Source organism: Maylandia zebra, linkage group LG10, assembly GCF_041146795.1.
Source record: "Maylandia zebra isolate NMK-2024a linkage group LG10, Mzebra_GT3a, whole genome shotgun sequence".
In the NCBI taxonomy this organism is placed as follows: Eukaryota; Metazoa; Chordata; class Actinopteri; order Cichliformes; family Cichlidae; genus Maylandia; species Maylandia zebra.
Genome location: NC_135176.1, coordinates 32,733,285 through 32,759,599, shown reverse-complemented (window position 1 = coordinate 32,759,599; position 26,315 = coordinate 32,733,285). Strand labels below are relative to the sequence as shown.

Below are 26,315 nucleotides of genomic sequence, written 5' to 3'. Positions count from 1 at the left end.
TGATTTTGGCTGCCTTTCTAAGGGCCTATTGGCTGAAAACCTGTGCCAGAGTTCTGACAGGCAGGCCAATGATTTTAGAGCACACTGCTGCCGGGTGCTGCAGTCTGTTCCTGTATGAAGGCTGAGGGAGTGGAACCAGCAGGTAATGGATGGTCATGATGCTTTCCAGGAAGGCGTAGTAAAAAAGTCATCATGATGGGTGTGCTGACTCCAAAGGAGCTGAGTTTCCCAAGGAGGTATAGCTGTTGGTGGCACTTCTCGAGAATCTCCTCAGTGTTGGCAGAGAATTTCAGAAGGTTATCAAAGATGGTCCCCAGGTATTTGTAACTCAACTACCTCCACTGGCTTCCCGTGGATGGTGGTGGTGACTGAAGCAGCCAGATCCCTCTGCCTACTGGAGAAGGTCACCACCATCTCTTTGGTTTTGCTCACGTTCAATTCAATTTTGGTGCTGTCACACCACTCTACAAACTCCTGCAGAGCGGCCCGTGGTGTTGTGAGGGGATACACAATTAAAGCATATATAGAATAATTAAACAACAATGATCTCTGGTTCAAATTCACAAAGATGGTGGTGGCACTTAAGTTGTTGCTGGAAATTCAAAGGATACTCATTTTGAGGCAGCATCTTAACCGTCACAGTTGTTGAAAGATGTTTTTTTTAAGCCTTTATTTTCAAGTTACATGGCAATTTACATCAAAGCACATGTCAAGACATAACAATTTGCAACACACACACAGAAAGAATAGAGATAAAAAAATACTCAAAATTATTTATCTATTCATATGTTTAAAAGATCCCAAGGTAAAGGACTATTGTTCTTCTGTTTTCTCCTCCTCAGATCTGGAAAAATGTTTTTACCAACAGCCTCATTACTAATCATTTTTTTGTTTCCCAACCACTTTAGTTCTTGTTTTCCAAATGTGGGTATTAACAATACACATGATTAACCAGAAAAGCCATCTTTTACTATCAAACATTTTTCTTACTTTATAGCTTTTATGTTGTTATCAATGTCAAATCCCACCCTAGCCATTTGTTGTCTAATTTCTGTTCTATAACAAGATCACAGCAGATGTTCCAACGTTTCATCCCCAGCACACTGTGACTTTGGACATTCCTTAGTAGTAACGTAGAAGCTTCAATGGACTACTGCTCCAAAGCAGTGAAAGAGCAAAGAAAGAGCAACCCTGATACACCTTAAATATATGAATACATAATCTTTTAGGACGTGTTGCGTTGCAGCAAGTAAAGTAAAGGATTATATTTGTACTTTTTTTTTCTCTGATTAGAAATTGTACTACACATTTCTTTCAGTTTGATTTCCAATTAAAGCTGGACACAAACATATGTGGTTTGAGAAATCAGAACATGAACAAGTAACAATGAAGCAGCACAAATTCTCTTATGTCCCAAATACCTCTCTGTTTCCCTAAAACACTGCATAAATGTCATGAAACCTGCTTTCTCAGCATCACTGAAAGAGGGCTGTTGCCGAGGTTTCCTTTACTTTACATTGTGCGACTGCCAGTAACTTTTCACCCACTAAAGAAAGGGAACAACAGCTCGACCAATGACAGGCGGGGATCTGCACAGCCTTATTTGCATACAGCGGAAATAAAAGAGAGTCGCTCTGCGCTGACGGGCACATTCTCTGCTGTGAAGTAGCGACGAAGGAAAATGCCTGAACCCGCAAAGTCCGCGCCCAAGAAGGGCTCCAAGAAAGCTGTGACTAAAACCGCCGGCAAGGGCGGCAAGAAGAAGAGAAAGACCAGGAAGGAGAGCTACGCCATCTACGTGTACAAGGTGCTGAAGCAGGTGCACCCCGACACCGGCATCTCCTCCAAGGCCATGAGCATCATGAACTCGTTCGTCAACGACATCTTCGAGCGCATCGCCTCTGAGGCCTCCCGCCTGGCTCACTACAACAAGCGCTCCACCATCACCTCCAGGGAGATCCAGACCGCCGTGCGCCTCCTGCTGCCCGGTGAGCTGGCCAAGCACGCCGTGTCCGAGGGCACAAAGGCCGTGACCAAGTACACCAGCTCCAAGTAAACTGCAGCTCTGCCGCATCCACCCAACGGCTCTTTTCAGAGCCACCCACTTCTTCTGAAGAGCACCTCCTTGTGGCCTGTAAAATAAGCTTGACAATCATCTACTCAATCGCAACTGTCGAATCGCCATTAAAACGTTTTTGTGTTGCTACAGTATATAACTGTCTTCCCACATACATCGCACACAGCATCATTTCTATGCTGAATGTAAATACATGATCTGTGAACAAAGTCAAGTTTGCGTGTTTTCTGTCTTGGCTTCTTATTGGCTGCACTCTTGCGGAGGAGTAGCACACACATGAATAGGAGGCAGAAGGCAATTGTAGTCCCTATTAACAGGGTACTGCCCACTATCCTGCTAAGTAGTGTTTACTTTTATCTGTATGTCGCATTTACGATTAAAAATAAATTTAATCAAATTAGATATTTATTTTTTCATATGGGAATTGATCTTGCAACATGAAACTACGGTATTGGAAGTATTGATATTTCAGGATCGCTCCTCATGCCTCAGCCAGTGAGTGAGACGGTAGACAACTGTGAGAAGGAGAGTCGTGCCACAAGAGCCGGCTCTCTGAAAACAGCCGAACTTTCCATCAGTAGTCGCAACTGTGGCTTACTGTTTTCCAAGTGCGTTAAATAATCCACATGGCAAACAAGAACAAACTTTTACTGTAAGTAAAATGCCTTCAGAATGTAAGACATGAACATGTCAACTTGTATCAAGTTAGAACAACAGGAAAAACTGGGCTTTGGCAGTAAAACCGGTTTGACTCGGATCGCATTTAAAACCAAAGCAGGATCCACTTCATCTAAACAACAAACCCTTTCTGCAGGATTATTAATCTGATTAAGTTATAAAACAATTGAAGATATTTACTGTATGAAGAAAATTGCACATAAAAATAGCTGGACTGATGTCTACATTTCTTAACCTATCAAGATAAGCCTATCACTTTATTTTTCTTTACACTGGTTTGAATATCACTGTAGTGATATGTTGTTTCCGTGACATAAAAGTATTGTATTTTACAATAATATATTATTATATAATATTTATTATTATAAAATTACACATGTAAGACATGAATCCTTACAATAACTACGTTATACAGAAGCCCAATAAAGGATTTTAAACAAAGGTCCATCCAGGCTGTGTTTATATTATTAACTAAACTAATTAATAATGACGACCGTTGTATTTTATTGTTCTAAAATTAGTCTTTAATCTTTTTTAAACGTACTTTTAATCTCGTATCCATAAAGGCGCACATTTCAACCGCCTTGAAGGGAGTGGTTTCCTTTAAATTTTCAAATTCTCTTGGTCCAATAGCTGGGCTGATCCCGAACACGCGGGATACTTGTCTGAACCAATCAGCGCTACCCTAGCGCTGCCTGTTCCTATATAAGCGCGCGAGTCACTCCGCTGAAGTATTCGTCTTTTGCTGAGAAGACAAGTGACTGCATAAGGAAGAAAATGGCCAGGACCAAGCAAACCGCTCGTAAATCCACCGGAGGAAAAGCTCCCAGGAAGCAACTCGCTACCAAGGCTGCCCGTAAGAGCGCCCCAGCCACCGGAGGCGTGAAGAAGCCCCATCGTTACAGACCTGGTACCGTTGCTCTGAGGGAGATCCGCCGCTACCAGAAGTCCACCGAGCTGCTAATCCGTAAGCTTCCGTTCCAGCGCCTGGTCAGGGAGATCGCTCAGGACTTTAAGACTGATCTGCGCTTCCAAAGCTCAGCTGTCATGGCTCTGCAGGAGGCTAGCGAGGCTTACCTGGTCGGTCTGTTTGAGGACACCAACCTGTGCGCCATCCATGCCAAGAGGGTTACCATCATGCCCAAAGACATCCAGCTGGCCCGCCGCATTCGCGGAGAGAGGGCTTAAACTGTTCTGAGACCAGTTTACACAAAACACAACGGCTCTTTTAAGAGCCACACATCTTCAGTAAGAGAAAAGGTTCGCTGTTTTTTTTTTTTTTTTTTTTTTTTTTTAAAACTGCACTGGGTTATAACGAAGTGTTTGGGGGGAAAACGCTTCATCAGATTGCCTGAAGCCTTATGTCACCCAGTGGGAGGCAATTGAAATTAATTACGTAAGTGAAATTTCCATTACTTAAAATTGTTTTGTGATTGATGCTTATGACAAATATCTTAAGATGGCCAAGAAAAAAGGTTGGGTGTTTGTAGTGTTTAAGAACCAGACCTAGTCAAGTTAATTTGTTAGTACTTTACTGCAAAGGATGATCCTGCAGGAAGGGTGCTAAATGAAAAGGGGAAGTCTAAGATGCAAGTGGCAGGGAGTCTGTCAGAAGTTGCCCCACAAGATGTTTGTTTTTGTTGAATATGATGGAACAAAGAATTGCACTTTTTACCTCGTGGGATAACATAATTGAATAATACAAAATAAGCTCTTAAGTAAGACGGTGTGCATGCAGTTATCATTTCTTCCAAAAAATGCTAAAATAAAGAGAACGCTAAAACAAATTGCACACAGTGTGTACAAATTTCCTGCTCCGTCTTGGTCTCAGGATGTATAGAGGCAAGAATCAGGTGCACCCAAAGGGAATAAGTGCATTAGCACTTATTAGCTGAGCACGAAGAGGGAGCGTGAGAGACTAACAGAGCTGCAGTAGAGCATCACATATGGTCAATGGTAACTTTATTGTCCCCAGTAGGAAATTGATTTGCAGTCTGTCCGTACAGAGAGACAAAAACAGCCCAAATTTTATCATCAAAAATGTGCAGTGGCAACACCCTTATGGTTTAGTACAACAGCAGCTGGTATAAAGAGACACTCTTTGTCTTCACTGCAGGCACTTTACACCAACGACCTGAGGGAAGCAGCTGAAAATCAATCGAGAGGACGCTCTGAGCATAATATGACAGAGGTTGCCTTCCTCAGCACCTTTAGCAACTTGCAAGACCAAGATTATTGTTACTACAGGACTCAAGTCACAACATAAATGTAAAAGTTTTAGAAACCCATGGATTTTATTCTAAGTTAATAAACTGTTGCAACCAGCAGAGCATATAAGCAATAATTTTATATCTCTACAAAGTCAGCTTCAGGTGTTCCTTCATCTCACCAGGTGTATCAATTAGCAGATGAATTGAGGTAACGCCTGAAGAGTATTTCATTGACGCCGACATGCAGGGGTTGCACAAGATCATAACACTATTACAGGGGTATGGGCTCAAAATGTGGTCATAAATATTTTGTACTTGTAAATCGGTGGCACGGTGGTTAGCACTGTTGCCGCACAGCAAGAAGGTCCTGAGTTCAATTCCACCATCAGGCCGGGGTCTTTCTGTGTGGAGTTTGCATGTTCTCCCCGTGTTTGCGTGGGTTCTCTCCGGGTACTCCGGCTTCCTCCCACCGTCCAAAGACATGCAGCTTGTGGGGATAGGTTAATTGATTAATCCAAATTGTCACTAGGAGTGAATGTGAGTGTGAATGGTTGTCTGTCCCTGTGTGTTGGCCCTGCGACAGACTGGCGACCTGTCCAGGGTGCACCCCGCCTTTCGCCCTATGACAGCTGGGATAGGCTCCAGCGCCCCCCGCGACCCTGAAAAGGATAAGCGGAAGCGAATGGATGGAAATCGGTTTTGTATGTGTAAAAAAAATAAAAAAATAAATAAAAATAATAAAAAAATTTGTGTATGCGTAAAAAAGATTTGTATGTGAACTTAGCCACCCCCCCCCCCCACCCTGCAAGTTACAAGTACGAATTTTGACCCTATTTTTCTTCCTTTTGTCCGATTGGTCAATGTCATGTCAATCACAAATGTAACAATCCAATCAGAGAACAGATGGGTTTGGCTGTCGGAGGGGCGCTTTTTTTGAACTGCAGTCAAACACTGAGCTTCAGTACAGATTCAAGTTGCAGCTATTTATATGTCTTATCACCTTAAATCTCCACTCAAAGACACTCAAGTATCTTTGACAGTGTGTATATAGATGTATCATAAATAAGAGACAAATGTTGTTCCTTCAGTATGTTGGCATCACTAAATTTGGTTCAATGCTTACATATATGTATAAAAAAACAAAATGTGCGAGCTGTGGTAACTGTGTCTGATAGAATGAAGAGTAGACTGATATATGAAATATTCCTTTATTGGGTGAGAAAATCAGACCATGTCATAACTGCTGTAAGTCACACAGAATAGACATCAGAGCCTTAAACAGGCTGACTTCTGCTAAATGGGTCAAACTGGGCAGGAAGTCTACAAACACATAACATCCTTATAGAATATGATGTAACACTATAGATCAACTTAGCTCAGAATATATAAAGCATATAAACAGTTACAGCAATATGATGCAACAAACACAGCAGCTACTGATCCAAAATACTCAAAGCTTCATAGAACTGAAACAAACATTTGTTTTTAGCTCCATTCTGCTGCTGATACAGACTTTAGGTTTCTGAACATTAAACTTGTTGCTGCCTTTCATAGTGTGTAACTTGAAGGCCCTGAGTACTCTGAGTACTTTCTCCCACACTGGAAACACTGGGATGATCACATTATTTGAACATTACCTAATAAGACTGATTCAGCACAGACAGTTATGTTAAACTTTCCTAGCAGTCCTTCACAAACAGGGAACAGTCTGTCTATTCTCTCCATCTGTCAGCTGCTGCTGGCTCTTCCTCCTCCTCTTCCTCACACACTGCTGAGTTTTCCTGGTGGATCATCAGGGCTGCAAAGCCTCACAGATGATGTGCAGCAGTGGGTCCCTCAGTCTGTCCTCACTCTGGACACTTGCAGTCGTCACACATGGAAATCAAATGTGTGATAAGCTGCAGGATTCAGACACAAGTGTAACTTATAAACACATGTTCATACTTTTATTCCACAATCAGAGAGAAAGAAACAGAGAGAGAGTGCAGGACAGACAGACAGGTGACAGTCTCAGGTGTATACACTGCTACACAACAGCACAGAGAAGGAGGATTTAGTGTTTGTGTTATTACGAGTGTAAACAAGAAGAGTTCCAGATGGTGCAGTGGACACATGTGTGACTGCTGTGATTAAAGCATCTTTCTTTCAGCTTAACGAGTGAACCGTCAGCTCGTTCAAACACACGTTAAAGTCCGTTTGGCTCGACACCACCGAACAGAGGCAGCAATATAACATAGCTAACGTTAACAGTGCAGTGAATCCTGCTTGTGTCGTGATGTTCAGGACTGCAAACCGAGCAGCATCACTGACTTTCAGCTCGTTGTGTTTGTGGATATATGACTGACTTTAATTATCCATAAAATCATCACAATCTCTGTAAGATTAAGGTCGACTATTGTATTATTATATTTTAAAGGCTTTAAAACCAAATTAATGCTGAACGTACAAACATCGCTAATGGCAAATAACTTAACCGACATGTGGCCAACAGTACTGTTTTAATGTTCCTCATTATTAAACATTTGCACATAAATAAGTGACATAATATTCAGTACTTAATTTTATCAGTTTACTCTTCGGCTGCTCCGCTTCTGCCGTCTGCGGCAAAATTATCCACACCGACTGCCGCGCTATGAATTGTGGGATATGTTGGGCCACGAAGTCTGCACCGCCACATCCTTAAAATTCAGGGAAATGAAGGACGCATGTGAGGGCCGCATTTCGAGCAGCCTTTGAATTGGGACAGCCTTCATCGCGCCGCTGTGACGTAATCGGCCTTAAAATGCGGCCTTTAAGGCTGCAGACCCTGAATAGGGATACAGCCTTCAAGACATGTTGAGGAGGCCATTTAGCCATTTCAATCAGCTGTGTTGGATCAAGGACACATCCAAAACCTGCACGACATTGGCCTTCGAGGCCTGGAGTTCGAGAGCTGTGTATTAGAGCATAAGAACAAACTTAAACCTCCCATTATCCTTATTGTATTGTATTTAGTTAGCACAAGTTGGGAATGTTTTATTTAAACATCATTTATTTGGACTTTACATGGAAACCTGGTAACCTGCACAGTTTATTGTTGTTTTTAAGACTACCAATATAAGAGTCAGAGAGAGTCAATATGACTTAAGGGGAACAGATTTCTTAAAAAAAAAAAAAAACAAGATAAGGACAAATATAAAGCAGAGATGTGTTTCTGTTAGAGGAGTTAACCTGTGGAATAGTTATGACAGTGATTAAAAAAGGTGTAGTTCATTTTCCTTGTTTAAAAATATGTTTAAAAATAGAGTATTAGAAAAATATATATATCAAGAATGAAAAGAACAAAAAAACAAAACAACCCCCCCAAAAAACAAACCCTCTTGATTCTTTTGCTTTGATGTAGTTACTTATCTAAGGTGGAAATTTTTTTTTCTTGTTTGTTTTGTTTTTGCTTTGTTTTATTATTTGTTTCGAGCCCTGTGTACAGGAGCTGCATGCAAAAAGATCTTTTGTTAAAAGGTTTGGCGTAATAAGCAAATGCTTCAGCCAATACCTTTTGATTAGCCTTGTCTCATGCTTTCTTGCTTTGTGGTAGATCTTTGTTCTGTCTTCACTGAGATATTTGAATGCTAATCAATAAAATCAAATAAAAAAAAATCAATCAAGACAGAACACAGTGTTTGTCTATCTATAGATCGATAGACTGCTGGATAAACATAGATAGATATAGATAAATATTCTCACACAGGCTCAAACACCTGTTAAAGTGAGATAATATTGAATGCCTGATATGAGGTACTGAGATACAAATTTAAAACCTTTGTTGGTTTGATGTTATCACTGACTCCTTGATGCTATTTTAGGTCATGGTGATAAATAATGTGTGTGATCTAAATGATGAGATTCAGTGTTAGGAATTTTAAAAATACACTGTAATAAATGTGAATGTTCAGAGCTGTTTTCGAGCTAGAATATAACAGAAGAGAAAAAAAATATGCTTTCTGGTCCCTCATTGGGGAGATTCCAGTTTTCCAACTGCAAAGTAAGATGAAGAGTCCAGTTTCATACACAAGTAAAGAATATGTGTGTGTGTGTATATATATATATATATATATATATATATATATACTGTTATATATTTCAGTATTTCCAGGGTGAATTACTAAAATCGTTTATAGCATATCAGTTCGTACAGTATAAAACGGAAGTTAAATGTGAGGTTTGACGTCATCTCTAATCTGATTGGACGCTGTTTCTCACGATCCCTATAACCAATGAGCGAACACCTGAAGTAGTATATAAGGCTGGTATTGAAGGCGTGTTAGTTATACTTTTTTTCCTGTCAAGAAAAGAGAAAACAAACAAGATGTCGGGACGTGGAAAAACCGGAAAAGCGAAAGCGAAGCCGAAAACTCGTTCCAGCCGCGCTGGATTGCAGTTTCCCGTTGGTCGTGTCCACAGGCTGCTGAGGAAGGGTAACTATGCTGAGCGTGTTGGTGCCGGCGCCCCGGTGTATCTCGCAGCTGTGTTGGAGTATCTTACTGCTGAGATCCTGGAGCTGGCTGGGAACGCCGCCCGTGACAACAAGAAGACCAGGATCATCCCCCGCCATCTGCAGCTGGCCGTCCGCAATGACGAGGAGCTGAATAAGCTTCTGGGCGGAGTGACTATCGCTCAGGGCGGCGTGCTGCCCAACATCCAGGCCGTGCTATTGCCCAAGAAGACTGAGAAGGCCAAATAAAATCCCACGACCACCTTTAATAAACTAAAGGCTCTTTTAAGAGCCACTCACAACCTCAAAGAGCAGCGTTTTCTTAGATTTTAGTAGTACAACAACGGTGTTTTCAGTTTGGCACTGCCAAATTGTTCATGTGAGTTTGATAACTTGGATTTTAAAGCCACAATATGTTTAAATGCTGTATGTGCTCACGCTGGTGTACGACTTTAGCATAAAAGCTAATGAAACCCCACTCGGTCAGCATAGGCTGACTTGCGAGTTTGCTTGCACCCGTGGTCAGTTTTCTATTACGTCCGCAGATCACTTGTAAAGACAGAGTCCGCTGCTGTGACTTTCATTCGACGTTATTCGTTCGAGGAAGAAACTATAATCATGAGTGGAAGGGGCAAGGGAGGCAAAGGACTCGGAAAAGGAGGCGCCAAGCGTCACCGTAAAGTTCTCCGCGATAACATCCAGGGAATCACCAAACCCGCCATCCGCCGTCTTGCTCGTCGTGGCGGAGTGAAGCGTATCTCGGGTCTGATCTACGAGGAGACCCGCGGTGTGCTGAAGGTGTTCCTGGAGAACGTGATCCGTGACGCCGTCACTTACACCGAGCACGCCAAGAGGAAGACCGTGACCGCCATGGACGTGGTGTACGCTCTGAAGAGACAGGGCCGCACTCTGTACGGCTTCGGCGGTTAAACTCATTCACACCAACTGAAAGAACTCAACGGCTCTTTTAAGAGCCACACACTTTTTTTTTAAGAGCTTCGTTCTAATACGATGTACTATTTATAATATGGCAACAGTAGAAATCTCACATTTCGGGCATAGTCTTGATTTGCTGAACAAAGTATGTTAAACTATAACTGGTTCAGACACTTGCATTTTGTTTGTCTGTAAGCTGTAGCATTACATAATTGTTTAATCCAGTCAAAAAGGGATCTTGGGAATTTGTGTTCATCAGCATCATCCTCTGAAGGAGATATTCCCCTTCATGTCATAGAAGGGAATCATCAAAGAGCCAAGGGGTTTAGTTTCTCCCTCTTCCCTTTGATAAAAATACTTGTTACATTGTATACTACATCACAATAGAACATGTACAACAATTAAATACCTCATATGACCATGTATGAGTTGGATTTCTTTACCAGAATTCTCTTTAGGAACCATCCAGTGCTCTGTAACTCCTTAACCTCTTAAGCCCCAAGAGGGTTTCTGAGCTTCCTGCTCAAAAATGTAATGCCCAAATTTAGTTGATTATTTCTCTGCAATTACAAACTGTCCTTACAATCTTGGTATCAAAATAAAGCTAACACTTGGGAAATTTCATCAGAGATGTAAATATTGAAGCAGATATTACTATGTATTACTGGAACACAGAAAAAGTAGATTTTTATTCTCGCCTAATTTATTTTTAGCATATAACCCTTTGAATAATATGCCTCAGATCACATTTGGTTCCAAAAATTCAGTAACCAACATATAAACATAATCTGTGCAAAGATTCATGTTTCTAAAGTGAAACAGTGAAAAATTACAGCCCTGTCAAGACATGAATATCCAGACGTTGTACAAAAATGTCCAATTTCGGCACACAATTGGACACCATGCCAGTTGATTTTTTTAGGTATTTAAAGAGCAGAAATTAATAAAATTTATTAACAGACCTAAACATGCTTTTTTTAAAATATATTTTTGAAGAATTAACCACACTTTTACATGGTAATGGCCCTTTTCTGCCGTGTGCATAGAGCATTCAATTGGCCTCTGGCCCTTTAAACTCCGAGGGCCTGTAACTTTGGTTTCTTTTGGTCAATTAGCATGATTGACACCTCTTTTTAATCGTTTGAGCCAATAGATTCATACTAACGATGCTACGTTCACGTCACTTCAACCAATCAGACGTTGTGATGCTAAAACCCACGTGGGCCCAAATTTACTGCATGTGGCGTCTGCTCAGTCACGTGTCTGTAGGTGGGTCTAAAATGGAGGTTGTTGACGGAAAACTGCTCTGATGTGGTTAGGTAGGCATTGTAACTACTGTTAGTCATGTGGCTACAGGCTACCAGCGAAAATACCTGAGGAAATCGGGAAGGTAAGCCAATTTCTGTCTTAGCGCATTTGCGCCGCTGTGTGTTTTTGTGGTCTTCTTTTGCGGCTCATTCAGTGAATTTTGGTCTGATCGTGGTGAAACTTGGTGTGTGGAGTCAGTGATAGCCCTGGAAGCTAACCAACCTATCTTTAGCCGGTTACACAAAGTCTGAAGAATTTCTGGTTCGGTTTTGTTTGTTTAGCGGACGTCTGCGCATTTACGAAACTGCTCGTTTAATCACGGCTTGTTTTCTGTGTGTTTGGTGTTTGTAGAAATGGTTTATATGACATTTTAGCTGAGATTCTGAGGTTTCTGTGGATACCACACATGTCTGGATTTATATTTCTCAACCCGCGTTATAACCGATTAAACGTGATCTCCTCCTTTTTGCCCTCTACCGGGGCGTGGGGCTTATTAAATAATAATAACTGGACGTCCATTATAGAAAAAAAGTAACAGAGACACTATATTCATAAATCTGGAAAAACTCAATGGAAAAAAGCAGCTACATTTTAGTTATTATTATTATTATTATTATTATTATTATTATTATTAGTAGTAGTAGTAGTAGTAGTAGTAATATTAAATATGCTTATTATATACCTGTGATATTTATATTTAAATGTGAATAGAATAGAATTCAACTTTATTGTCATTGCACATGTCACAGGTACAAGGCAACGAAATGCAGTTTGCATCCATCCAGAAGTGCTTTAGCCGTGATATAGATATATTACAATATATATTAGCAATAATATAGATATGTGAGTATATTACAGAAATTGGTCTATTATGGTATGTTATAATGTACACGGTATGAGGGTATGTTATGAATATGCTATAACTATGTATGTAGGCTGTAGTGAGTATAAACTATGTACAGGCTATGAACAGGATATAAATTAAAAAAAAACTATACAGAATCTGAGATATACAGCTATACAGAAATGTGAACTATGCAAGTTCTAAACAGCTGTAGAATTAAAAATGATCGTATGTACAGAATGATTATTTACACATAATTATACAGTAGTGCAAGATAAGTGAGATATGTGGATAGTTTCTAGAGAGGCTGTATAAAGTGCTGGTGGTTGTGAGTGGTGGTTCAGTTATTATTGTGTGTTTGAGGGTACAGTTGTCCATTGTGTGTATGTGTAGGTCGTTGTGGGTATGTGTATGTGGATAGTCATTGCTTCATAACATGTACTATTAGGTACATAAGCATCACCTCTGTGGCTAAAATTATCAGTGCAAGTCTGAAGCTTATCAGGTTTTTGAAACTCGAAAAGGAATGAGAATACAAAGAAAACTTAGACATAGATGAAAATATATGTTGGCTTCTAAAACAGAGAATGGGATACAGAGGGACCTTCAAATGCCTGCCTTCAAGTTGGAGCATCAAATGGCTATTTTTTTCTGTAATTTGTAACATTTCTTTCTGTCATTGCCTCTCTCCACACATTTTCTTTCTTTCTTGTTTTCTTATGAAGCAGAAAGTTGAAAGAGCCCTATAAACCGGCCTGTCTTCTTTAAACCGTCACAACTTCCAATGTCTTCAAATCGCGGACTCAACAAGGCTCCGAGGGGCTCTTAATAATACAATTGTGTGTTATAATCCCCTGTAATGTTCAGTATTTCTCTCAATTCGTGATAAATGTTCTTAGCAAAAGAAACTTTTAAAGCGAACAGCTCCGGTATGAAGCCTGGCTGTCACCAGCCTCCACCTTCATTAGTGTGTTTGCTGCAGTCACAATATCTTCATTTTATTCCAAACTGACTGCCAGCAGGTGGATGTTTTCACTTTGAATGTGTAAAAGAACATGTGGCTCAGCTGGAAAAGTGATTTTGGTGCAGGTTTACTTGATTTGAAGTCCTTTTATGGGATAAAAGAAGGGGCGAAGCCGCTAAGCTCCGCTGTGACTCGCCGAGGTTTCGGAGTTTCAGGGAAAAACTGCAATAAGCACCGGGGCTCAGCATGGGCTAAATTTGAAGACACTCGTGCCCGCTTGTCAGCTGCTTTACTGTCAGTCCGCATCGTTGCCTCTTGAGCTACTTTTTAACGTGTTTATCTGGAAGAGAAAACACAGAACACGTTCACTCGGGCTGCAAGCGAGAGCGGCGCGCTGGATTGAGTCTCCACGGTTCTCATGTTGCATTGAAAAGGCGACTCCTGCTGCGAGTTTCTCATCTCGTCTCTCGGACTCCAGTTGGATCGCGAAAGCAGCAAAGAAAACAAAAGAAGGAAAAATGGCAGAAGTAGCACCAGCGCCAGCCGCCGCTCCCGCTAAACCAGCGAAGAAAAAGGCTTCCAAGCCCAAGAAGACCGGCCCTAGCGTCAGCGACCAAATCCTTAAAGTAGTGACCGCTTCCAAAGAAAGGAAAGGGGTGTCACTAGCTGCCCTGAAGAAGGCTCTGGCTGCCGGAGGATATGATGTGGAGAAGAACAACGCCCGCGTTAAGATCGCCATCAAAAGCCTAGTTTCTAAGGGCACTCTGGTTCAGACTAAGGGCACCGGCGCTTCTGGTTCTTTTAAGCTAGGCAAGAAAACCGCTGAGACCAAGCCTAAGAAGCCAGCGAAGAAGGCTGCTCCTAAAGCCAAGAAGCCTGCCGCTGCCAAAAAACCTGCGGCAGCGAAGAAGGCTAAGGCAGTAAAGAAGCCCGCAGCCGCGAAAAAGTCTCCGAAGAAGGCTAAGAAACCAGCTGCTGCCAAGAAACCCGCCAAGAAAGCCGTGAAGAGCCCGAAGAAGGTCGCCAAAAGCCCGAAGAAGGTGGTCAAGAAGGCGCCCGCAGCCAAGAAATCCCCGGCAAAGAAGGCTGCCAAGCCTAAAGCGAAAAAGACCGCAGCCAAGAAGAAGTAAGCTGTCATCGCTGTTACGTTTGAACTCAAAGGCTCTTTTAAGAGCCACCACAATCTTACAAGAGCCTGTTCCTAAAGCCATCAGTTATACAACTTTATTGCGAGGCATGTATAGCAGACAGAGCCTAGAGAGGAAGCAAATCTCTTCACATCTGCTATTATATTAATTAACGTTTTTAATTTAATTATTACTTGCACACACCAGCTAGCATCCTAGTAAAGATTATGTAGTACATCCGGTTTTTAATGCCAGCTTTGAAAAATGCAGAAACTGCATGTAAAACTTGCACCATAAAAGCAGCTTCTAGAAATTTAAGCATCCCCAAAAAATTAGATCCACTTAAGTGCTTACACAAAATATTTTTGGTATGCGTTTATGCATGTGTGCGCGCTGTACAGTCATTAAAAAGCTCCATGGCATGCTAGACTCCAGGAAAGTGGCCTCTTGGCTCTGCCCAATTTTAAAAACTGCTGTCAAGGGCTTTCTATTACGTCCGCACATCAGACAGCGAGTGGTAAGACCTTTATTTGACTTGTTATTGAAACAACTGAGCAAGATGAAAAGAGGTGTGCTGTGATGCGTAACATGGAATCACGTCCCTATTCTACAGAGAGTAAAGAGTAATACGAGTTAAAGGCAGTTAAGTATAATGAACGTGAATTAGAAAATATTAGCTACAGGTATAATGAATAATGTTTGATGGTGGGCACCAAAGTGAACTAAATAAATACTTGGGTAAATAATTGGGTCAAAATATATATTTCATTAAAATAGGAAATCAATACATTTACTTATGTGTGCTGGGGATATACGATAAATTTTCAATAAAACAAATGTCCATTAAGTGATACATTGTCTTTAGTTTTGCACCCATGGCTTTCCATACAGAACCAGTGTCCAGGCTTAGTTCCTCTGAACAGTCCCATGTTCATTGACTTCCTGAGCTACATTGAGTCCTAATAATCAAATACGACAAACTTTTCTTTCCACCCCCCAAAATACATGTTCAAACCACCTTATCAATATCGCAGAGAATTGTCACATGATATCAAATACAGTGTATCAACTCAGCTGTGCAGAGGCAAACATAATGAAGTAGTTCATTTCAAGTTGTACATTCATGCGCCTCTTCATATTTTTGTCCACCAGAGGGCAGAAAAGCGTTAAAAAGCTTAGAGTAACTAACCCTTCTTCAATACAAGCTTCACTGCTTCGAATACCTTAATTTGGCCACCACTACGCTTAATAATGATGGCAATATTTTGAGCAAACCTTTTAATATTACCTTTTAATAGTGTCCTTAAATGGTTAAACTACAACAAATTCATTAAGACTGTTGTCTTCTTATCTCCAAAAGTTGATTCTGTTCATCTGGACGTAGCATTTTGTTGGAGAAACATTTCGTCACTCATCCAAGTGACTTCTTCAGTCTCAGCTGACTGCAGGTTCTTCGCCATCTTACAATGCTGTGATTGCAGCCATTCCCCAACTCTCTGTGAATGGTACTCATGGCTATTGATCAGTGGTCATGAGAATTTGCATAATTAAGATTGAGGAGCTGACCTCCCAGCCCATTGTTCCTTCACTGGGCTGGTTTCAGTCATTATGCAAATGTGCTGTTTATAAAATTTGGAGAAACCTGCAGTCAGCTGAGACTGAAGAAGTCACTTGGATGAGTGACAAAACGTTTCTCCCACAAAACCCTACGTCCAGTTGAATAGAATCAACTTTTGGAGATATATTTACCTGGATGATTGAGCATCATCAATATGTTTTCTTCTTAATGTGTTTTAATGCTTTGTGTTTTAAATAGTGCTTTATATCCCTAAAATAGTCAGGGATCACTGTCAGCATCTCTGGGTTTTTATTAGAGATTTATTAGCATGTTTTAAAGCTCAGTTTTTAAGAATCTTATGATGTAACTACTGCCAATAAGCCAGACACAAAAGAGTCAGAAAAGAATCACTCTGAGGTCAACAAAGATTTGAATGGGCATGCGAAGCTGAGGATCAGCAGTTCTCATAGCTAGTAATCAAAATCAAATATTTAAGAAAAATTCAAGTGGGAATTTACAGGATGATATCTATATATAGTTTAAAATAGACAGTGTGTGTGTGTGTGTGTGTGTGTGTGTGTGTGTGTGTGTGTGTGTGTGTGTGTCTCTATCTACCACCACTATGTCCGGTTGGTGGCTAACCAACCGGACATAGTGGTGGTAGACAAACAGAAGAAGACGGCCGTAGTGATCGATGTAGCGGTTCCGAATGACAGCAATATCAGGAAGAAGGAACACGAGAAGCTGGAGAAATACCAAGGGCTCAGAGAAGAGCTCGAGAGGATGTGGAGGGTGAAGGTGACGGTGGTCCCCGTGGTAATCGGAGCACTAGGTGCGGTGACTCCCAAGCTAGGCGAGTGGCTCCAGCAGATCCCGGGAACAACATCGGAGATCTCTGTCCAGAAGAGCGCAGTCCTGGGAACAGCTAAGATACTGCGCAGGACCCTCAAGCTCCCAGGCCTCTGGTAGAGGACCCGAGCTTGAAGGATAAACCGCCCGCAGGGGCGTGCTGGGTGTTTTTTTATATATATATATATATATATATATATATATATATATATATATATACACACACACACACACACACACACACACACACACACACACACACACACATACAGTGACCTCCTTGGTTGTTTTCTGAACACCGTTGGCTACGGTGCTGGTATCCCTATCTGTAGTTACAGAGACCAGTGGTGTTATCCACAGACTTCACACATGGATTTGGTGAATGCATGGATTATTGTTCCTATAGCATTAATCAAAGCAGTACTTGAAATATCGTGATTTGCAATGTTGCCTCACAGGATGTTTCTGAGTTTTAATCCAGCTGCCTGCTGCTTTTCTTTCAGCAATTGCATGTTCTCCCTGTTGTTGCGTCCTGCAGTCCAAACACTGGTTAGTTTAATTGGTGATTCTAGATTGACTGTAGCTGTGAATGAGGGTGTCTGTTTCTCTGTGTCAGCTGTGCAGCTCCCCCACAAAGAATAAATGTACAGATTCAGTGAGTGCTGTTCTTCAATCTGCAAAAGCCATTCATTCATTCTCAGCTATCACACCTCAGACAAAGAAACCCTGGTCAAGGTGTTGGTCTGTCTCAGGATGGGGCTACAGATTGTGTGGAACTAAGTTTAAACGTATGTTTATTTGAGTTGTTTATGATGCTTATGACAATGCTGAAGCTCTGAACTGGGAATCAAACCAGAACGCTAGAGGTTACTTGATGCTTTCATCTTCTTTCCTCTGGTCCCTTCTTCAGAGCAAATATACAGCAGTAACAGTATCAGTGGCACAGGTTTACATTTTTTTATTTATGTATTTGTTTATTTATATTAAAAGACTGAGAATCAACCTTTGCATTGTCATGCACAGGACGTAAAGTGTTCAACAAATGTTTAACACTTGGTGATGAGATCATATGCAAACTATAAGCTTTCAAAATTAATAGAAATTAAATATTTATGACAGGGCGCCACATTTAACTGATTAATTGAACTGATTGAAGGGGGAGGGGGACTGACGCCGACAGGAACTTCCAGCTTTCCTTTTTGGTCTTCCGTGTTTACACGGCACGCCCAATCTTTCGACCAAAGGCAGAGCCTCGACCAATGACAGGCGGGGATCTGCACAGCCTTATTTGCATACAGCGGAAATAAAAGAGAGTCGCTCTGCGCTGACGGGCACATTCTCTGCTGTGAAGTAGCGACGAAGAAAAATGCCTGAACCCGCAAAGTCCGCGCCCAAGAAGGGCTCCAAGAAAGCCGTGACTAAAACCGCCGGCAAGGGCGGCAAGAAGAAGAGAAAGACCAGGAAGGAGAGCTACGCCATCTACGTGTACAAGGTGCTGAAGCAGGTGCACCCCGACACCGGCATCTCCTCCAAGGCCATGAGCATCATGAACTCGTTCGTCAACGACATCTTCGAGCGCATCGCCTCTGAGGCCTCCCGCCTGGCTCACTACAACAAGCGCTCCACCATCACCTCCAGGGAGATCCAGACCGCCGTGCGCCTCCTGCTGCCCGGTGAGCTGGCCAAGCACGCCGTGTCCGAGGGCACAAAGGCCGTGACCAAGTACACCAGCTCCAAGTAAACTGCAGCTCTGCTGCATCCACCCAACGGCTCTTCTCAGAGCCACCCACTTCTTCTAAAGAGCACATGTCCACACAAAATTTTAAAGTAACACGAACTGTTGAAAACTGTGTAGTACTTCAAAGTCAAAAGCAAACAGACAAAATCAAGTATTTGTTTTATGTTGTAAAACAGCGCGATTATATCGTGTGTGTGCGCGCGTGTTCTCTCCCCTCCCTTCAGTTGCGTTATACATACACAATGTACATTGTGCGTGACCACAAAGCACATCTAATGTTTTGTTATCCCAAACTGAGCGAATTACAGACTAGTGCACTTCATATATATATTTTTCGAACTACCTAATATACTTTGGAAAAAAAACTTGGCGTTTTACAGTTGATCAGTGTTTAATATGAACTAAAGATTCTAGTGATCATGTGGTGTTTTTTTTTTTTTTTTTTTAAAGTGAACTAGATTAAAATGTCAACATTTGGACAACCGAAGAGTGGGCGGAGCCACAGAGCTTCGATCCGCCCAGCGAAACGCGTTCGTACCGTTTTCTTTTACGTCCTCAGAGCACACATAAAGACACAGGACCTGTGTCACTGACTTTCATTCGTCTTTGTTCGGTCAAAGAAACTATAACCATGAGTGGAAGGGGCAAGGGAGGCAAAGGACTCGGAAAGGGAGGCGCCAAGCGTCACCGTAAAGTTCTCCGCGATAACATCCAGGGAATCACCAAACCCGCCATCCGCCGTCTTGCTCGTCGTGGCGGAGTGAAGCGTATCTCGGGTCTGATCTACGAGGAGACCCGCGGTGTGCTGAAGGTGTTCCTGGAGAACGTGATCCGTGACGCCGTCACTTACACCGAGCACGCCAAGAGGAAGACCGTGACCGCCATGGACGTGGTGTACGCTCTGAAGAGACAGGGCCGCACTCTGTACGGCTTCGGCGGTTAAACTCATTCACACCAACTGAAAGAACTCAACGGCTCTTTTAAGAGCCACACACCTCCCTTTAAGAGCTTTGGTTGTAGATGTTGTAACCTTTGATTATATGGGTTTGTTCTTTTGCTCTGGATGTAACAGAGTCATAAATAACATTGTTATAATTACACAAAATGTGTTCTAAACCCCCAAACTTCTCCTTTTATACCTGACTTTTAGGACCTCCAAGCCTGTAGTTGTGTTCATTATCAGTTAGAGCCCCTCCTCATTCTTTTCTTCTTCTTTGGTGCAATACTATAAATACAGTGTACCCCTTTTGCCTCTCCCCTTTTTCTACAATTCCCCTGTGGGAGAGGTGGGTGTCATTTCTTTCCAGCACCTTAAAGCACACATAATTCATATTTAACCACCCTGATGTTTATGATTGCGATTTTAATTCAGTTATTGTCATTATTGAGCCTGTTTTTGTAAGATGTTATAAGTGTGTAGTATGTGTGTGTCATAAATGTGTTTTAGGCGCCATAAATGATAGCATGAATATGTATTCCTTGCTAGCTTGGGAGCTGTGGTGGGTTGAGCTAACCCTCTTCCCCACTGTCTGTATTTGGTCGTAGGAGCTGGAGTGGGCAAATTATTTACTTGGAGGTCTTTCTTTCTTTTACCTTTTTTATCAGGTATGTCAGATTTCATGTTGTTTTTGTTTTATCTTATGTCAAATATGTTACGTGTAAATGCATATTTTATGTTTAATGTAAAAATAAATGCCAGCCCCTTTTTCTACAATTCCCCTGTGGGAGAGGAGCTGGAGTGGGCAAATTATTTACTTGGAGGTCTTTCTTTCTTTTACCTTTTTTATCAGACACAACGCAGAATCACACCGGTTACATGGACATATACGCTGACATACATTTTAGATGGTGGAAGGCTTTATGTTACGATAACGCATGGCTCTATTAAATAAGAGCTCTTGTTTTAATTGGTGTTCAGAGCTATAATATGAAATCTGAGTAGGTGAATAAGGTAACTACACTGTTCTCTAATAGTGTCCGACTCTGGAGGTTATTCCTGGTTGTGAGGCAGGGTTCATCCTGGACTGGCACTGCATCATTCCATGTTTGGCACTGATCACCACCTGCACTCATGTATATATCTATCTACTTAGCACTTTTAATTCTTATTCTCATATTTATTTTCAGGTCTATTTAAGCTTAATTTATAACAGTATGTTTGCACTGAAGCACCGCAGCAATTTCCTAATGTTGTAATGTAGTGTTTCTACACGGCTTCGAGAAAATGAGTGGACGCGGCAAAGGTGGCAAGGGTTATTACGTAGTATTGTAACCATGCCCCCGTATGCCCCATTACCTTTTGCTTCAAACTTCAGCAATTTATGGGTGAGACTTAAATTCATCGGAGACGGGGACCCCCCGACCCGTGATTATGTTGCTGAAGAGCTGTTATTGCAAACATCTTGGCTGAATGTGCAGGACATATACTCTTTCATTGCTCTGCCCAATAAACGGGACTTTGAGCTGTGTTTCACCCAAGAGGCGCCCTTACGTCGCTTCTTGGAGATTTCTTTTTCCAACGCTTCACATCCGAAATGGAAAGACTGGCAAGTGGAGTCTTCTGTCCAGGTAGAGGTAGTGACTCTTATTGTTAAATTCTGGACTGGAAGGATTCCAGACCAAGACATCGAGCTATATCTTAAAAGGTACTGCGAGATTCTTCAACCCCCAGTCAAGCCAGTAGATAAATTCGGATTCTGGTATGGAGTCCGAAAATACAAAGTTCGGATGCGTAGAGATGAAGCTGGACATATAATCTCCATCCCTAATTCCATCTCGTTGGGTCCCTACAATGGCAGGATTATTTATCCTGGCCAATCGGCGAGGTGCTTTATCTGCCAAGGTCCAGACCATCAGGCGAGAGAATGCCCCACTATCAGATGTTGGAAATGTGGTGAGTTGGGCCACAAGGCTAACATTTGCCAAAACGAAAGTGAGTGCTCCCTCTGTGGTGCGAAAAGACACACTTTCTTTAAATGTCCCAAATCCTTTGCAAATATGACTAAAGCTTCCCAGCAGCCCTCCACGAGTGCTTATCGCACGGATTTTCCAACCACCTCAGCGCTGTCAGTAGCTTCAAATCCAGCCCCGCTACAAGAAAGGCCCACACATGGAAATGTGTCCTTGATAAATCCTTTGGCTGTCTCAGATGTTGCCTCAGGACAAGAACCAGGCAGTTGTAACACAACAAATCTTCCGGGAGTAACGGAGCCGCAGACACACAATAACAACATAAAGGAGGATTTGACGCCTTCAAGACAACCCGAAGAAATGGCAGTTGGAGGTGGAGAGGAACCAGGAGACCAATCCTTCTCACAGACCTCAGATGTGGAATGTGAGAGCGATGACGAGCGACGGAAAAGCGAGGATGAATATTCGTCAGAAAGCTATCTAAGTGCAAGTGATAGTGAAGAATCACCCATTTCGACTCCTGTGGAGATTTCTCCTACGGATGATCCTGCAGGACAAGATGATGTGGATCCACAAATAGGGATTTTTCTTAACAAACAGCATCCTGCGATGGAGGAATTGGTCAATGAAACAACGACAGGAGGAAGGAAAAGTAGTGTCTCGATGGCGTCTTATGGCAGAGATAAGAGAAAAGACGATCGATCCAGCCCTCCGCAAGGTAATGTTGAATCTACAATGTTCCCTCCCTCTACCGAATAACCTCCTACTACATAAATATGAGTACTCTTAAAATAATAACATGGAATGTTAGAGGGTTACAATCAGAAAGACTAAGGAAGAAGAAAGTGCTTTTTCTGCAAAAACTGGACTATGACATATTATGCCTACAAGAATTAAGATTGAAAACCAAGGAAGATATTGAAGAACTGATTAAATTATGGGGTCCAAGCCACTCAGTAGTCTCAATAGGGGAAGATAGTGCAGACGGGGTGGGCTTTTTCTTCAAAAACACTCATGTGAACATCATAAAGAAAAGAGATATAATACCAGGACGGCTTTTACTTGTTGATTGCCATTATGGTGGTCAAAAATTTCGGTTAATTAATGTGTATACCGCACCAGAAAGAACAAAGAAAATGCAATAACTAAAGAAAATGAGACATTTGTTGGAATGTGGGTTTAATACTGTTTTATGTGGGGATTTTAATATGGTTACGGAAGAGAATGATAGGATTGCTAGTACGATTTTCAAAGAGTCCAGGGAAGGCAAATTACTTACACAAATATGTAATGACGCATCTCTTAGGGATTTATATAGGATCTTAAACCCTCAGACAATTCATTTTACAAGGTTTGACTCATCCTCTAAAACTAGAATAGATAGGATTTATATATCTTCCGAGATTGTAGCTTTAAGATATAATGATTTCGTAACTGATTTCTCTGATCATAAGGTAGTCAGAGCTACGATTTTGTGTGGCACTGACCCCCCTTCCACTTATTGGAAATTAAATACGAGCTGTCTAAGTGACGGGGCACTAGTTTTGGAATTAAAGGTAGAAATTGTGAAAGTTTTGCAACTTAAAAAACTCACAACATCTGATATACAATTGTGGGAGATACTGAAAGAACGGATGCGAAATTTTTTTAAATTTAAATGTAGAGAAATAAATTATGCAAAAAATATAAAGTATAACGAACAAGTAAATCAATACATATTGTTGAAGAATAAAAAATTTAGAAAAGAGGATGAAGAGAACCAGACTGAAGAACTTAGAGTTAGTATTGAAAAAGTAAATAATGAAATATTATTTAACATACAAAAAACAATGGGAGGTGATATAAATGGTAATAAAGATTATATGATTGGTGCTAACCAAAAGAAACGTAATAATGATTTCATTTCTTCTATAAGAGATGAGGGAGGAAACTCCTTCGTAAAAGAAGTAGATAAAAGGCGAGTTATCAGAAGGCTATGTGCCCATATGTTCTCTCCGTTATCTACAAAAACAAGTGCAGTAAAATATTTGTTAAGTAAAATAGAGCCTCTGGACTCCATCCAATATACCTCACTTTTAGGAAATATTACTAAAGAGGAGGTAGAATGTGCGATCAGTCAGTTAAACATAAACAAAACCCCTGGTTTAGATGGGCTTCCGTCCGAATTTTATAAAATAGTTGTGAATGAAATATCCAAATTTTTAGCCACTGTTTTTAATGAAGGCATGCATGAGGGAACTTTGGGTGACTCCTTTTATAATGGATTAATGTGTTTGCTATATAAGAAAGGGGAAAGAGATAATATAAATAATTATAGACAATTGACAATAATGAATGTTGATTACAAAATATTTGCTAAAATAATTATGAATAGGTTTGAAGAGGTATTAGATAAAATTATAGAAAAAGAGCAAACATGTGCAATAAGAGGTCGTCTGATGTGAGATAATTTATGTACTCTGCGTGAAATAATTTACAGTAGAAAAGACACAGAATTTTTTATTTTAAGTCTCGACCAAAGGAAAGCTTTTGATTACATCTCCCACTCTTATTTGTGGGAAGTAATGAAAGCATATAATATGCCTGAAACCTTCATCTCCATGATTAAAGTATTATATAAAAAATCCCTTGTCCAGATTAAAGTAAACGGAAGACTGACCGAACCCTTCCATGTCGAATGTGGAGTGAAACAAGGATGTCCTTTAAGCGCAGCCTTATATGTTCTGGCAATAAATCCGTTACTTAAAACAATCAATAGTGATAGCCGTTTTACTGGATACATCCTAAATGACACCTACAAGGTGACAGCCCTTGCTTATGCGGATGATGTCTCTGTAATTATTAAAGATCAAAAGGAGCTATCAATACTTAAGGATTTGCTAACAAAATACGAACAAGCTTCTGGTGCTAAGCTAAACCAGGAAAAGACCGAAGGAGTTTGGTTTGGACAAAACTTAAAAGAACCTGTAATTGATTTAAAAACTAACAAGGAGATGAAGATTTTAGGTATTTGGATTACTAAAAATGATCCATGTCTTTTGAATTGGAAAAAGAAAGAGAGTGAAATAGAAAACGAAGTAGCTAAATGGGACAATAAAAATACAAACTATAAAGCGCGTGTGAATATCGTGAAAACACATGTAGTCTCAAAGATGTTGTTTCTGGCTACTGTCTTTCCCCCTCCTCACAAAACTGTTAAGTAAATTGTGTACCAAATTGATTTGGGGGACAAACCGCGAAGTAACACAGAGGAAATTAATGTATAAAGGAAAAGAAAATGGAGGATTAGGAGCGCCAGATCTTAGCGTTATTTTGATGATTCCTTTTCTAAAAAAATGTATATAGCGCATTTGAGCGAAGCACCCACTGGATCCAAGGGAAGGAATCTTTGTGGAAAAAAAAAATGAAAGGGAGAGCCCGAACGGGAGTGCCATACTTTAAACTTGTGTTTGGGGATCTTGTGGATCAGTGGAAATTGGATGACTTAAATCTTTTACAATTAAACTCAAAACAAATATATAATAAAATCAATCTAAAAAAAATGAAGGTATGATACAATATAAGGCTGTGGAAAAAGAAGAAAATCAGAAAATAGTTAAACATATGATAAAGTAATATCTAGGAACATGAGAGATAGTGTGGCTTATCTCTGTCGGACGTCTCCCAGTAAGAGCTGTGGTTCTGTGGAGTTGCTTCGTTACCACTAAGAAATGCCCTATGGAGAATTGTGATGAAGACGAAAGTCTTGATCATCTATTGATATCGTGTTACAGGACGGTTGAAATGAGGATGGAAAAACTAGGTTTTAATATTGAAAATAATATAAAATCAGTAAGATATGGTTTGTTTAAAGAAAAGATGAGTGAAAATAAAAGAAGATTGTTTTGGCTGGTGATGTGTATTATGAATGTACACATATGGAAAACAAGGGCTAAAGGTGTTATAGAACAAAAAAAATAAGTAGTTTCTTCTTTTTTGATTTATATTTTTTTTATTAAGGTTTCAAAAACAGGCATTCACAGTATGTACATCATGTAAGCATACTTCTTGCTTAGGTTATCTGCCTGAGATACCAAAATAGTATTTTAATTTACATCCAAGTCATAAAGAAAGAATATTTACAACTATAGAAGCAATTGAAACAATCACATAATCCGAAATAAGAAAACAAACAAAACCAACAAACAAAACAAAACACCACAACAACAAAACAAAAAACAAAACGGATGTGTTGGTAGGGGGTGATCCTATAAATATATACTCTCATACATCAGTTATTGGTTTGTAAAAATAAAATCTGGCCTATGAGGTGTGATATATTTGACCCAGTTTTCCCAGTATGATGTAAATTTCTCCAGCTTGTGGTTAACAGAAGCTGTTATCTTTTCCATGTTATAGATTTCCATTGTGATTTCCATCCATGTACTTATGTTTGGACTCTCCGGGGATAACCATTTTCTGGTGATACTCTTTTTACAGGCCACCAGTAGAATATTTACTAAATGTTTATCATATTTAGGCCATTCCTGAGGTATATATCCAAAGAACATAATCTTACTCTCGAGGGGTATTTCACATTTAAAGATATCCTGTAAGGCATTATGTAAAATAAGTAGTTTCACCGTATGTAAAAACATTGTAACTG

The 26,315-nt window shown here is 40.7% G+C and overlaps 7 protein-coding genes across 7 annotated transcripts; all 7 read left to right on the top strand.

Annotated features, from left to right (window-relative positions):
* Positions 1 to 1,631: 1,631 nt before the first annotated feature.
* On the top strand, positions 1,632 to 2,287 carry LOC106676644 (histone H2B 1/2). Its single transcript, XM_014413629.4, has one exon. It carries the CDS (start codon positions 1,682 to 1,684, stop codon positions 2,054 to 2,056), a length of 375 nt encoding a protein of 124 aa, XP_014269115.1. The 5' UTR covers positions 1,632 to 1,681; the 3' UTR covers positions 2,057 to 2,287.
* Positions 2,288 to 3,476: 1,189 nt separating this feature from the next.
* Positions 3,477 to 5,095, top strand: LOC101468412 (histone H3). Its single transcript, XM_076888808.1, has 2 exons — positions 3,477 to 4,015; positions 4,872 to 5,095. The coding sequence occupies exon 1, from the start codon at positions 3,533 to 3,535 to the stop codon at positions 3,941 to 3,943; it is 411 nt and encodes a 136-aa protein (XP_076744923.1). The 5' UTR covers positions 3,477 to 3,532; the 3' UTR covers positions 3,944 to 4,015; positions 4,872 to 5,095.
* A 4,198-nt stretch (positions 5,096 to 9,293) lies between these two features.
* LOC101468708 (histone H2A) lies at positions 9,294 to 9,732 on the top strand. Its single transcript, XM_004556861.5, has one exon. The coding sequence runs from the start codon at positions 9,311 to 9,313 to the stop codon at positions 9,683 to 9,685; it is 375 nt and encodes a 124-aa protein (XP_004556918.1). The 5' UTR covers positions 9,294 to 9,310; the 3' UTR covers positions 9,686 to 9,732.
* Positions 9,733 to 9,816: 84 nt separating this feature from the next.
* On the top strand, positions 9,817 to 10,795 carry LOC143412318 (histone H4). The gene has a single exon (XM_076889461.1). It carries the CDS (start codon positions 10,055 to 10,057, stop codon positions 10,364 to 10,366), a length of 312 nt encoding a protein of 103 aa, XP_076745576.1. The 5' UTR covers positions 9,817 to 10,054; the 3' UTR covers positions 10,367 to 10,795.
* A 3,165-nt stretch (positions 10,796 to 13,960) lies between these two features.
* LOC101469306 (histone H1) lies at positions 13,961 to 15,468 on the top strand. Its single transcript, XM_004556863.3, has one exon. It carries the CDS (start codon positions 14,007 to 14,009, stop codon positions 14,616 to 14,618), a length of 612 nt encoding a protein of 203 aa, XP_004556920.1. The 5' UTR covers positions 13,961 to 14,006; the 3' UTR covers positions 14,619 to 15,468.
* A 2,584-nt stretch (positions 15,469 to 18,052) lies between these two features.
* Positions 18,053 to 18,808, top strand: LOC106676639 (histone H2B 1/2). Its single transcript, XM_014413621.4, has one exon. The coding sequence runs from the start codon at positions 18,389 to 18,391 to the stop codon at positions 18,761 to 18,763; it is 375 nt and encodes a 124-aa protein (XP_014269107.1). The 5' UTR covers positions 18,053 to 18,388; the 3' UTR covers positions 18,764 to 18,808.
* Positions 18,809 to 18,930: 122 nt separating this feature from the next.
* On the top strand, positions 18,931 to 19,752 carry LOC106676628 (histone H4). The gene has a single exon (XM_024803912.2). It carries the CDS (start codon positions 19,392 to 19,394, stop codon positions 19,701 to 19,703), a length of 312 nt encoding a protein of 103 aa, XP_024659680.1. The 5' UTR covers positions 18,931 to 19,391; the 3' UTR covers positions 19,704 to 19,752.
* Positions 19,753 to 26,315: the final 6,563 nt, after the last annotated feature.

Coding starts and splice junctions, on each gene's coding strand:
- LOC106676639 (XM_014413621.4), top strand. CDS start 18,389: ATGCCTGAACCCGCAAAGTCCGCGCCCAAGAAGGGCTCCAAGAAAGCC.
- LOC106676628 (XM_024803912.2), top strand. CDS start 19,392: ATGAGTGGAAGGGGCAAGGGAGGCAAAGGACTCGGAAAGGGAGGCGCC.
- LOC101469306 (XM_004556863.3), top strand. CDS start 14,007: ATGGCAGAAGTAGCACCAGCGCCAGCCGCCGCTCCCGCTAAACCAGCG.
- LOC143412318 (XM_076889461.1), top strand. CDS start 10,055: ATGAGTGGAAGGGGCAAGGGAGGCAAAGGACTCGGAAAAGGAGGCGCC.
- LOC101468412 (XM_076888808.1), top strand. CDS start 3,533: ATGGCCAGGACCAAGCAAACCGCTCGTAAATCCACCGGAGGAAAAGCT.
- LOC106676644 (XM_014413629.4), top strand. CDS start 1,682: ATGCCTGAACCCGCAAAGTCCGCGCCCAAGAAGGGCTCCAAGAAAGCT.
- LOC101468708 (XM_004556861.5), top strand. CDS start 9,311: ATGTCGGGACGTGGAAAAACCGGAAAAGCGAAAGCGAAGCCGAAAACT.